The 12,964-nt window shown below is 39.9% G+C and overlaps 1 protein-coding gene across 11 annotated transcripts in view; it reads left to right on the top strand.

Moving 5' to 3' along the window:
- Nucleotides 1-12,964, top strand: part of MYO3A (myosin IIIA) — a 145,008-nt gene that overhangs the window by 106,210 nt on the left and 25,834 nt on the right. For 8 of the 11 annotated variants that reach the window (XM_080386051.1, XM_080386050.1, XM_080386049.1 and 5 more), the window contains 8 exons: nt 1,617-1,746; nt 4,182-4,261; nt 4,392-4,433; nt 4,885-4,962; nt 6,968-7,173; nt 9,323-9,434; nt 11,667-11,829; nt 12,477-12,563. In XM_080386051.1, coding sequence (XP_080242177.1) covers nt 1,617-1,746; nt 4,182-4,261; nt 4,392-4,433; nt 4,885-4,962; nt 6,968-7,173; nt 9,323-9,434; nt 11,667-11,829; nt 12,477-12,563 — 898 coding nt within the window. Of the gene's footprint in view, nt 1-1,616; nt 1,747-2,108; nt 4,262-4,391; nt 4,434-4,884; nt 4,963-6,967; nt 9,268-9,322; nt 9,435-11,666; nt 11,830-12,476; nt 12,564-12,964 lie in introns of those variants that run through there. The other 3 variants (XM_080386053.1, XM_080386046.1, XM_080386045.1) reach the window with 3 other exon arrangements.

Genomic DNA, 12,964 nt, shown 5'->3' with positions numbered 1-12,964 from the left:
TGGCAGTGCCTTACAGATCAAAAGTAAATTGAAAAGTTATTTTCCCTCAAAAAAAAAGCAATAGCAGGAGTGTATTTTTTGTAAATGTCACCAGGTAAATGAACTGACTGTATTATAGAAGAAATGAAACGTAGCCATTATGTAATGCAGCTCTGCTCTTCCTCTTCGTTCTTCAAAGTCCTGTGCCGTGCTTGTTCCCACTGCTTTGTGGATCTACCTCCATTCTTTCTACTACCCCCTACATCCCATCAGCCTTACTTAGTTCTGTACTTTTCATCAGCCAGATAGATAGTGCAGGCCCTGCTTTCTGACTCATTTGATGAGCAGTGTCTTGCCCTCCTGTACAAGGTGACTTGCTGCATGTGTCTTTCAAACTCAGGAGTTGCTGACGCACTGCAGCAAGATGCCACTGGTCACCTAAACCTTGCCTTATGAAAGCAGGACTTCCCACCTCCTTTTGAGCTCCTTTAAAGGGTATGGAGTAGGCATTGCTGTCTCACATAGGAAACTATATTGGGTCTGTGCAGTGCTGGAGCAGCTGTCATGGAAGGAGGCAACATACTGCCCATCAGCTGATGGAAGATAACTTGCCCCGTGCAAGACAGCCAGCTACAAAAGGCCTGCAGTAACTCATCTGAACTACACTTCACCAGCTGAGGTGAAGTGTATCACTGCTGAGGAGCAGAGAGCCAGCTCTTCCTGTACCATTCCTGATATCAGCCACTGAAGACAGAGGTTCCACCAGTGCCCCATCAGCCCTTTCCAGTGTTCAACAAGCTTTTTCATTAGGAAGTTTCTCCTACTGTCTAACACATCTCCATTGCTGTGATGCAAGTTCATTACTCCTGGTTCTTTTTAGTGTGGAACTGGAGAAAATTATATTTCCTCTTCCTTTACAAGCCTTTTTTGTAATTTATGACTGTTACTGGGTTGTTTTGTGAAGGTTTTTTCTAAATCAAATATGCCAGTATCTTTTACCCTTCTTCACAGGCCAGGGTTTAGGGGGTTTTGTGGGGGTTTTTTTACAGCATCAGTGAGATAGAGCCTTGGAGCTACATTTCGAGTTAGGTACACCATTCCTGGAATTTTTAGAGAGATTTGATTTGTCAATATGCAGTTTGTGATTTTGCAGATGACTTCTACAATTAATTCAGAGATCTCTAGAAAGAATGGTAAGTCCTGGATCCAGTACAGCATTATATGAAAGGGACAGAAAGATTGTAGTCATATGGATAATCCTGCATAATATGGTTGAAATCAAGTGCATTGTTAATTGGGCATTTACATGTACTGGCATAAAGGAGGACTGCAATACACTTGTCCTAGTGATAAATCCACACTAGCTAAAACTAATATTAACACAACTGCATTAGGGAAAATAAATGCTTCAAGCTACTTTGGAATGATGGATTTGCTTTCAGTGATCTGCATCATAATGGTTCTCAGTATTGAAAAGTTAGAACTTTCAGTGATCAAAAGACTGTCAGCAAGAGCGAGCCTGATGGCTGAAAAACTATTTGTGTATCTTGATATATCAGAAGCCACATGCCAGAGTGCTTAAATCTACAATTACTTTTCAAAAGCTCAGAAGATGCATAAATGCACTTTTTAAACAGGTTCTATATAATGCAAGTGGATTCCTAGCCAAAAACAGAGATACTCTGCCAGCTGATATTGTGCTGCTACTGCGATCATCTGAAAACAATCTGACACGACAGTTGGTAACCCATCCTCTTACAAAAACAGGTATTGTTATTGTGGTAATCTTATTCTTCTGTAGCCTTCATGATGACCACTGCTAGGTTTCATATGACCACTTGTTGATGACGTTATACACTTTGTGGCTTAACTTTCCAACCCTAGAATCTATACAGAATGGAGCCCCAACCATCTCAAGCTGCAGGGGAGGGATTGGTCTGGTCAAGTGCCAAGGAATTGGTAGAGGCTTCTTTCAGGGTCCTCTCTTCAGGGTAGGGGAGCAAGACAGGGAGTGGAGTGCATCCCTTGAGTTGAGGACTGAACAGAAAGGATCAGGTAAGTCACCAGCCTTTTTTGGACAGGGCATATATAAATTGCCTGTTTTGTCTCAGTGCAATTTTTCTTTGAAGTAGTAGAGAACCAAGGTTGGGGCTCCTAACATCTGCTGCAAAGAGTGAGGAGACACTCCTCTGTTTCCCCAGTCTTTTAGTCCTTTACAATAGGTAACTGATGGGGTCCTAGTAGTGAGCACTTCCTCGGGGAGTTCATAAGTCGGGGTGGAGGACTATGACTGGCTCTACAGAAATTACTCCTGAGTTGCACCTTAGTTGAACCAGGTCCTTGCACAGTGTCCTACCTGACATTTTAGGATGATGGGTAAGTCTTACAACCGGTTTGCTATTGTGTTGTATTACTCCCTGTGTGATGGCATTGATGCCATACAATCAGTACTTTACATTGCTTTCTTGTACAACTACATGGAAGATATAATTGTAGTAAAACAGCAAAGCTAAATTGGAAGAGCCTAATGGAAATTTCTCTAAAATGTTATCATAGCTTACAGAAACTAAGGTTTTGGTAAGGTTTCTATTCTTCCCAAAGGGAGCTTTGCTGGTGGAATGCAAGATTTGGTTTTGAAGGTCTGTTTTCCAGTGTTCCTAGGAAAACACTGAGTTCAGTGTCCTTGCCTGAGCTTTTTGACTTGTTGATATCTGCTAAGATAGTAAACTATAATTTCTGTAGAGCCAAAGTTAGGGCCCAGATGGTCCCAAGAACAGATCCCACGTCTTATGTAATGTTTTGCAAGATAATTTTGAAGGTTGTTTTAGTCTCTTTGTTAAATGTTATGAAACAGTGCGTGTAGCCTTTCAAAACTGACCCAAACCATCCAGCTATACTCAATTAAAAGTTAGATTTCTGATCTAAGTTACTAATCTAGAAACAGTGGGAATGTAGAGGTTTACCCAGAGTCCAACCCATCTTGCCTATCTCAGGTGTTTCTCATAGGATGGGATGAATCTCCTCTGAAGGTGGCACTCTCACTGAATGCAGCGGGGATCTTGTAGACACCCCACTTTCAGATAGCTAAAGTTAGATGTGAGTAATCCTGTCTCTTTCCTTCCCACCCTGTAATACTCAGCTAAGCCCAAGAGAGGTTTAATACTTGATATCATCACGAAATACATGACGCATTAACTTAGCATGCCAAATATTTGCAGCTGTTTATCCAACTCTTATCCACCTCTTACCGGTAGTAGCAGAGCACAGAGAGATTACAGGCTCTCCCAGTGAAGAGTGAGATTTCAGAGGTGTTATTAGCAGAAGCAATGGCAGCATGCAGCAGTGGGTGGTGTTTATCAACATAGAGTGACATGGTGGAAAGCTCAGCAGAACTTTCATTATTCCTTTAGAAGACTCATGTCTGTGTAAACCACTGCAATGCACCTAGCCCTTCAAGTCATCATAATAAAGGTATTACTTGAATAAGAACTCCAAGGTTAGAGTCTTAAGACTATAACTGTGCTAGTAAAACAAACAGGGCCAGTGAACAGTAGCTGAAACACTCCCACGGGATTGCCCATTCTGATTAATTGTTAGCTACCTCCCTGGGACAAGTTTGGACCATGTCAGCTAGCAGTCTCCCAGAAATACCCAGGCACACTTGAAGAGAAAGCACAGGCCAACGATGGTTTCCAACAAGCTCTATGGAAAGATACAACCTTATTTTTACCAGGAGGTTAAAAGAGCAGTGAAGTATAGAGTGTAGCTGTGTGGATTGGAGTCATGCAATGTCACTTGCCCTTAGGGCCGGAGAAGGGTAGTAGTGTTATTTTATTTTTTAACTAATATATATGTAGCCTTAGAACTAGAATAGTACAATAACATCCTTAGGGTAAAACCACATGGAAGCTCTCAGATGTATCTTCTTACCTTCTGCAGCAGTCTGTTTATTTTTTTGCTCTAGTAGATGACGTAAGTGCTGAAGGAGGAAAATTCAGCCCATGTTCCATCTTCATCTTCTTCAGAGCTTGTTCCAACCCAAGGGTGAAAGGGGAAATGAGGACATACTCCGAAAAAGTCAACAACCTTTAGAAAGAACCATGTGGTTGCACTGGGGGCATGAATAAGGTGGTTCAGCATAGTTTTTAGTTTAGATGAGATGTAAGCATCTTGGTAGGTTGCTTTCTTTCATTTTCCCATAGGTAACCTGGCACACACTAAAAGCAAAACTACAATCAGTTACCAGATGTGGACCCCCCAGAAATCAATCAGTCATACAAAGGTAAGAAAACTGATTTCATGGTTCTGCACTGAACCTTAAACTAAAAAGGCAATACTGTTACTGGTACTAAAAGTAAGCAAGTAACCCCTTCCTTGGTTTTTCTCCCTCTCCTATTTTCTTTTCTGTTTAGCTGGATATCTTTGTGTTGTGCAATTCATATTCCTTCCGTGAGGTAAAACCTAACATTTCCCTTCTTTCTGGCTATAGTTTTATAACAACTGCAGGGGGAAGAAAATGTTTCCTAACTGCATTGTAGCAAAAAAAGAAGTTAAAATATTGGTGTGGAGTATAGTCAAGTTCCTTAGAGAACTACCAAAATAACAGTGGTGATGAAATAACAGACAGGACCTCAGACACTGTCAGGTTATTTGTGGCAGTTATTTAGATGCTGCATTGTCAAATTGTGTCCTCTGTGTGTGAACGTTTGTGTATTGTGTAGCAAAGTAATGTAATGTACTGGTGTAACTGATTTGTGCTGGTGATCATGCTGTAACCTTTTCTATTTAGAATACTTTTTTTTTAATTAATTATGATCTCTGAGGGTTGCTTTATTGTGGCATTGGAAAGTGTGCTACAGACTCAACAGAGATAAAGAGTGTCATTTCCTTTCTTCATCTTTATAGAATGAAGCAGGAGATACTGGACATCACCCGAGAGAGACAACCAGCATGAAAACACAAACAGTCGCTTCTTATTTTAGAGTAAGATATCAGATCTTTTAATACATTTTTCTAGAGTAGAATGAATGTTTATTCTTTCACCTTTTGAAATACGCCTGTTGAGTTAGAGTCAACAGGGATCCATTTAGAGTTTGTGGACTGTATTTATGGTGTAGCAGAGGAGATTGTGATGTTCATCTTCAATTGTACCTCATTACACAGCTACATTTCTGTCATGGTGATATATGATGATCAATATTGATTTTTCACTTGCCTATTCTTCCACCAAGGGAGACAAAGGGAGCCTGGACATTAGTGATACAGCATTTCTTTTAAGAGTTTAAGAAGCAAGAGGGGAAAGTTAATTTGAAGCAGGAGCTCCCGAGAAAGATCTTGATGGTCACTGCTCAGAGGCTGTCCTGAGTCCATCCTTGTGGCTCCTTCAGCAGTGCTCTTGACCTCCCCAAGCACTGGGTGTGCTGCTGGTCTTGCAATAGAAAATAGCTGTGGAGAGTATTCTGTCCTCCAAAGTGGTGCACAGGGTTGGTTGACCTGGGCTCAGCTCTGAATTTCCAACTCTTAGTCATCTCTCCCAGAAGAAACATAAAGATGGCTGAGGTGATGTTCGTGACCTGTAAGAGTTTATTTACACCTATGACAGAGAACAGTAAGAAGAAAGTGTAGTAAAAACAATTGCACAGCTTTGTGGACTGTGAAGCATAATTTCGGCCTAGGTATCATGGTGGTCCAAAGCTGCATGGTGTTTTAAAGTTCTAGCTGGAAAACTTTATTGAATCTCTTTCAAACCTAGTGTCTGTGCTACATTACCAACACATCTAGCATCAGAGGCTGCAAATGAATTAATTATATTTACACTTCTCTCTTATTATTTTCTGTAGTGGAAATCCCTGCTCAGATCATGCTAGCTAATGCTCTTAAAGGAAGATTCAGCTTCAGCCCCAGTGGTTTACTCATACATAGAATTCTATGGGTGATTGCGAAAAGCATCTGCCACCTCAGACTGAGTGGAAAAAAAAATTATCCATTAGTGTGTCCTACTTGTTTGTGTTCTGTTGGCACACTAGTGATGAAGCTAATTAAGCACTTTGCTGCATGGTGCAGCGTCTGTCCAGAATGGAATTGCACATTTTAATAGGAAACATATGGCTCTTGATGTCCTACACTAGTTTCATGCATCCAGCCTACTGCTGAACTGCATTACCTCCTGGATGCCTCTTTCTGTTGCATCAGGTTGAATCTTGAGGAATAAGCCCCTTCATTTGTGTTTTAATAAGATCCTCCCGTGAAGCAATTTTACAAAACACCAGTCAAGGTTGTTTACAGCCAGATGAGGTGACTCAGTTAGCGTGGGGAGCTACAAACTGCATCCCCTCTGCTAGCCTGGTACCCTGGTGAGGTGGAGACATGCAACTTTGGAATTGTGATTTTGTGTACTTGTAGTTTTGCCGTCCTCAAAATTTCCTCTTGGCAGGGCAGCTGTAGTATCACCATCAGCCTATACAATGAATGGCACATGCTAGGTCAGAGCAGTCTAAACAGCCCCTCTTCTGGGGTGGCCTTAGTTACCTCCGGTCTAATGAAGGGATGACAATATTTACTGGCTTGCTGTGCACTTCCACTTCCCATCTGTACATGGATGATTTACTTTCTGGGTGAATAAGGATTTCAAGTAGGTGACAACAGGAAAAAGAAGTGGGTTGTAATTACCTAACAACGCTCCAGGAGAAGCTAACAAGTGTAAGGCAAGTTTCTGTTGTATGTGAGATATTATGGCAGTTTGTGAGAATGTTCTGGGTAAAATTTAGTACATCCATTTGGAATCAATGTTTCTCTCAAGTAGTATATGCTAGTAACTTAAAGATCTTATCAAAGCTAGAATTGTACCCTTAAAGTACCAGCTTACTGAAACGTAAATGGGTTTGGACATGATTCTGATCATGTGGAATAAAATTTTAGCTACACATGGGCCTATATACAAGTTTTATGAATATGAAAATGTGGCAGACATCTTGTTACTTTCTTGCAGTATTCTCTGATGGATTTGTTATCCAAAATGGTCGTCGGCCAGCCTCATTTTGTCAGGTGCATCAAGCCAAACAACGACCGCCAGGCAAACAAGTTTGATAAAGAAAAAGTGTTGGTTCAGCTGCGTTACACAGGAATTCTGGAGACAGCAAGAATTCGAAGACAGGGTTATTCACACCGTATACTGTTTGCTAACTTCATAAAACGGTAACATTAATGTGCAGAAGCCTTTTTCTCTCCTATCATTACTGCCGTGTTTGCTAAGCATCAGCAGTGTCTTTGGCATAGTCTTTAAAGAAAAAATGCAAAGCCATTTGCTGTGACAAAGAAGATTACAGACTGGATGACAGTAGTTCAGGCACAAGATTAGTGACCTGTTTTGGATTGGTGGGGGGAGATGATGCACCTCATCTCCCTGGTGGGGAATGATGCATCTCATCAACAGGGTGACTGTTGCAGGCTCCCTGTGCGTTTTGGTAAAAATTGTCTTGCTTATAATCTGCAAGTTTTCCTCAAAGATTTGAGGTTTAGAAATGTAATGCTTCAAATTAAAGCCAAGAATTTGGAGCAATAGCATCCAAGGAGCACAACAGTTTCTCTAGCTCCTGACATTCAGCATTGTGAAGCATCTGCTTCTGCAGGGTGGATGATAATGTGGTATGGCTAATCTAGGGCTGAGAAGTTCATTAAGTGCATATTTTTGTTTAAAATGTAATTTCTAAGTATTAGTCACTTGTTAAGAAGAAGAGTAATGAACTTACTATGATTTTTTAATTCCTTCATTTCTTCCTCCGCCCCAAAAAATTAATCCTTAGCACTTAATCTGTGCTTCTCTCTTACAAATAAAGAACCTGAGTATTTGCCTCAATCAGAACTGAGATCTGTGAAATGGATATCAAAACTGGGAAGAAGCAAGCAGCACCCATTCAAACAGAAGCACTTAAAAGTAGTAGTGCACTAGAAACAGAGAGCTAGCAGCAGACTGTTGCAGGTGAACAAGCAGAGAGAGGGAGGACAAAGTGATGTTTTTAAAGCACCGTTTCTGGAAAGAATCCTGGGACTCTTACTGATTTGGAAGAGCTCATCATGGGAAAGGGTAGTTATCACTGCACCAAGATGTGCTGTGGCTTTTGGTCACTGCTTTTTATAAAATTTTACCATTCAGGTAAAAGAGCAAAAAGCAGTGAACATAATGGGGCAGCTCTCCAGAGAGAGCGCCCCTGACTGCAGTGAGGCTGTGCAGATCTCTGGCACTGAGAATATGGCCCTCAAACTAAAATGGGTTTTTATTAAGTATCTATCTCCTTGTCATTTTTTTTTCTTTTTAATAGTTGAGAGTTACAGGCAGACCTGGGATAACGGCAAAATTACTTTATTAGAATAAACATAAGCCAATTCATTGTGTAGTAAAAAGAAGTAAAAAAAAAAAAAAAAAGAAGCTGTAGAAATTGGTGATAAGGCAGGAATCAACATTGTCTCTTTTTTATTATTCCATGAGGAAATTGTTACTGTTATTTAAAGCTGGTACAACCCAAGCTTTGTGTATAAAGGCTGAATAACAAGAAAAAAGCAGAATGTACTGTCTGGAAGCACACATAATTCATGTAATTTTCTTGAATTAAAAAACCACAAGATAGGTATGGTTCACTTTGTTACAGAGCATTTTGGAAAGTCCTGGAACACACAAGAACTTTCCTACCTAGCAGCTGAGCTGGTAATTACCAGGGTAATCTTTATGCGTGAACATCCTGACCTCTTTTCCTAGTCAAAATTAATTCTGAGTAATGAATTTGCCAGATTAAGTGCTTACATATGATATGTCATAACAGCATGTATATGTTCCCAAAGGATCTGCAAAGCTGAATCCAAGGAGGTAACAAGAGATGTGGTGCATCTCACATCATGTTAACTACCTCAAGGGTAGATGGTCTAGCACATGAGATAAGATATGAAATTTTCATGACATTTCTAGATATGAAGTAAGTTAATTTAGGCAGAAAAGCTTTAAAAATATTTTTATTTTGCCACTGAAATCACTTCCAGGGAATGCAGAGAGCCAGAGCAGCAATGAGCTGCTGCACTACTTTACTTGGGTTGCACACTTCTTAAAAGCCTTCTGGTGTTGCTATAGAATTAAACAACCCACCAGGATGTGCAATATGCCACTCATCCACTTTTGATTGAGTTCTCAGCACTGCATATCAATCAAAGCGATTTCTTTCATATGCTGTCTTGGTTTTTTCAGTGTTACATTTTCTTTCATGCACCTGTTTTTATTATTTATACAAATGGTTTAAATGTATTTGCATCTATTGCTTGCTATTAATGGAATAACGAATCATATATTTGTCTTTAGGTATTACCTCATCTGTTACAAAACAAATGATGATCCTCCAGTCAGCCCAGAAACCTGTGCTGCCATCTTGGAAAAAGCCCGCCTTGACAACTGGGTTCTTGGAAAAACTAAAGTAATTCTTTAATATACTGTATCTGCATTATTGCAGTATGTCAATGTTAACTTATTAAGCAGTTTGTTTTCTCACCCATTTGGTTGGGGTACCTCTCATTCTAAATTGGTTTAAAAAAAACCCACCGTTTGCTGGGTACTGGTATCTGGCTGAAATCCTGACCCTGCAAAGTGTTAAAATTGTGATCAGCTTTAGTGAGGCCACAGTGCAAAGCAGAACATGACAACGACACTGCTTGCATTTTCTTCCAAAAAATGTAGTCGTAAGGATCCCAGTGAGCTTAGTCCAAGCTTTCTTAAGGAAAATAAGTTATACTGCTTCCCAAAAGCAATCAGACTCACAAAGGGAAAGGGAAATGGCTTGGCTTTCCAGCCTGAGGCCTCTGTGGCACTTTGCTGAGCACTGGGGGAAGAGGGAGCTGATGGTCCCATATATGTGAAGTAGGGAGAAGCCATTATTGTAAAAGGAACACATGCCTGTTCCCATACTCTTGTTTTTGGTTCTAGTTCAGTAGTCTTCCCGGTGTGCCACAGAGGGACACACCACTCACACACCCTCCCCCAGTTAACAGATCTCAGGAGGTCTGCCAGAGAAAAGCAGCGTCAGACAAGTACTGCACCACATCTCTTTGTTAACGTAACAGAAGTGCCCAGGAAGGAGATGGAGAGAGAGAGATATGGATCCCAACCTATTTGAAATCACCTCAGTGTAGAAGAAAACTGTTCTTCTGAGACATCTTCCTGGATAGGTGGGACAGAAGCCATGAAGTTACCTCCTCCTCAACCTTTATTTCCCTCTGCTGTCTTAGTGAGGCTAATAGACAACATGCAGCCAAAGGAAGCGTATCTGGAGATGTGAGATCTTGTTGTGACTCAACAGGCTTCCCACCTGCTACCCAGGCTGGGGAATCCACTTACCAGCTATAGACCTGGGCTGTGCAACCAAACACTAGGACTCACCGTGTGATTAATGTGATTAATAAAACACCATAAATCGCTGCTCACAAGCAAACCACTATCCCTGTTGATATAATGGAAGTAGTGATCATATGTTGATCACCTATGATAGTATTATAATAAACAACACACAGAAAGGTAAAGAAATAGACTACAAAGTTGATCGACCCATTATAGTAAGTGGACAAAGTAAATAGACACACGACCTGCTCGGAGGAGAAGTGCTCTGTGACAATGATAAGGGGTCTCGGGCCAGCTGAGAGGGAGCTTCACAGAGCACTTTCTGAGTTAAGATTTTATACCTGTACAGTCATGAAGGCAGTTTGTATGGATAACTTTGACAGGCAAGCCTTTTTTATCAGTTTAGACACAGCATGGAGGTGTTACAACATCAGGTGGGTGCTCCCCCTTAGCCGATAGGTAGTTTTTATCTTTGGGCTTTATTCCCCTTGAGATGGAGGGTGTGAGCGAGGTACTGTTATCACATACGCACAGTAGGGATGGAGGGGTTCAGAAAGGAGAAACTACCCGGCCTATGCCTGGTCCTGCTCCTTTCTTTGTGGCTTCAATGGCTGTTTCCCTTCTTCAGCACACTACTTCTTTGTTGGTGGTGTTTTCCAAATAACAGCCTGAAGCTCACATATCTGTAGCTTACATTTACTTTAATTAGGGTTAACCTGTATCTGTACCAATTAGTGATCAAAGATCAGGGGAATTCTGCAAAATAAGAATAATTAATGTAATTGCACAAGCTCTTTCTACACATTTTATTTTATACACCAGGAAGGTATTTGTATCCCTTGTGCTGGACTAGTTTTTCAGGGGTTATATCAGCTTCACACTTGATAAAAACAATTCAGTAAATAAACAATGCCTTAGATTTAAATTGGGAAGCAGAGAGGTTGAAGGTTCCAGATTTCATCACATTTATGTAACACACATCAGATTTGCGAGGTTAGCAAAACTGTCAGCCTCATAGTTTTGCAAACAGATTTACAGTCACAGACTGAATTTTTGCACTTTAAAACATCCTCCCATGAAAGCACGAATAAACAGGGACTGACAAAAGATGTTGAAGGGGAGAGTAAGGTAAACTAATACCCCAAACAGTGAAAATGCTATATTTTATAAGAATGACCCTTTAGGTACTACAGCTGAAGAGTCTGTTCATCATTTGAAAGCAACGTGTAACTCTTGTTGATGTTAAATGAATTGAGTGAATACAAGGCCTGGGAGGGTAACTAAAACTTTTGCATGTCTGCATCCTCTTTTTAAGGTATTCCTCAAATACTATCATGTGGAGCAGCTAAATTTAATGCGGAAGGAGACAGTTGACATGATTATTTTGATTCAAGCTTGTGTCAGAGGGTGGCTGGGTTCAAGAAGATACAAAAAGATAAAGGAGCAAAGGGAACAAAGTGCTATTAAAATACAGTCAGGTAATAGCTTTAAAACATTTAACATTTTGCTTAAAGCTAATGCATGTGTACAGTTGATGGATGTGCATGCTGGGTGTGGATTTTGCTGTTTTCCCGCTGTTGCATATGACAAAATAACTTCTACTTGGTGATAACTGTTCTTATGAAGAAAAATTTCTTTTAACCAGTTATGACAATCTCTTTACTGAAGTTATGTTTATCAATGTTACATTTAAAAGGCAATTTTAACAATGGAAGGACATGATTGCACAGATGATACCGTTATTAATAATATTCTGACATGCACTGACAAGTTAGATAATATAATAATGAAAATAAAATGTATTAACTGTCCTGGGTAATAAGACCAATTACTGTTGATGGAGACATCAACTGAAATTTTTAATACAATTCAAACTTAATCTTATTTTACATTCTGATTCTCTTATGTTTTGTATTCATTTCTTTCACAATATCTTTACTCACCGGAAGTTGTAGGTTTTATGTAGATTTACTTGTGCTTGTTTGCTTTTTCTTTTTGAAAGATAAAGCCTGCAAAATATTTATGAATATTTCAATGGAGGTCTGTAATTCTTTCCAGACTTTTTTTATTCTTACAGCCTTTTGTGTAACTAATGGATTATTTCATTTTTGACATCTCTTTTCAGCTTACAGGGGGTTTGTTGCTCGTAAAGAATACACAAACGCAAAACGTAATAAAAAAGTGGAAGAATATATTACTAGATTTCAAGCAAGTAAGGACTGTTTGCTTTCATGGCTTTCAAATGTGCTATTCATACACAATATGTTAATCCAGATTCTTTGCTATTACCTAGCTACACTGATTGACTATGCTCATTTACATATTCTGAGGTATAATTTATCTATTATGTATCTATATGCAGTGGTTGAAATGGGTCGGTGTATTGCATTACCTGTAGCTCAAAGTGGCATAGAAGTACTTTGCACAGCTGTGAAGGGGGCTGGTTAAATGCCATAGCAAAGCCTTTTCACTCCTTGTCCAATATAAGTGTTACAGCCGTTGTTGTTGAAGCCCCATATGACACTGCGTATAATGTGTGTGCGTGCTGCTCTATTAGGAATAGGATTTGTTACATATCAGTAATAGTTATGTTTGACAAGACTACAACCTGTA

Source organism: Falco punctatus (genome assembly GCF_963210335.1).
Source record: "Falco punctatus genome assembly, chromosome: 4".
NCBI classification, from domain to species: domain Eukaryota; kingdom Metazoa; phylum Chordata; class Aves; order Falconiformes; family Falconidae; genus Falco; species Falco punctatus.
Note: the sequence above shows the minus strand (reverse complement) of the source record. Positions and strands in the feature narration are given on the sequence as shown.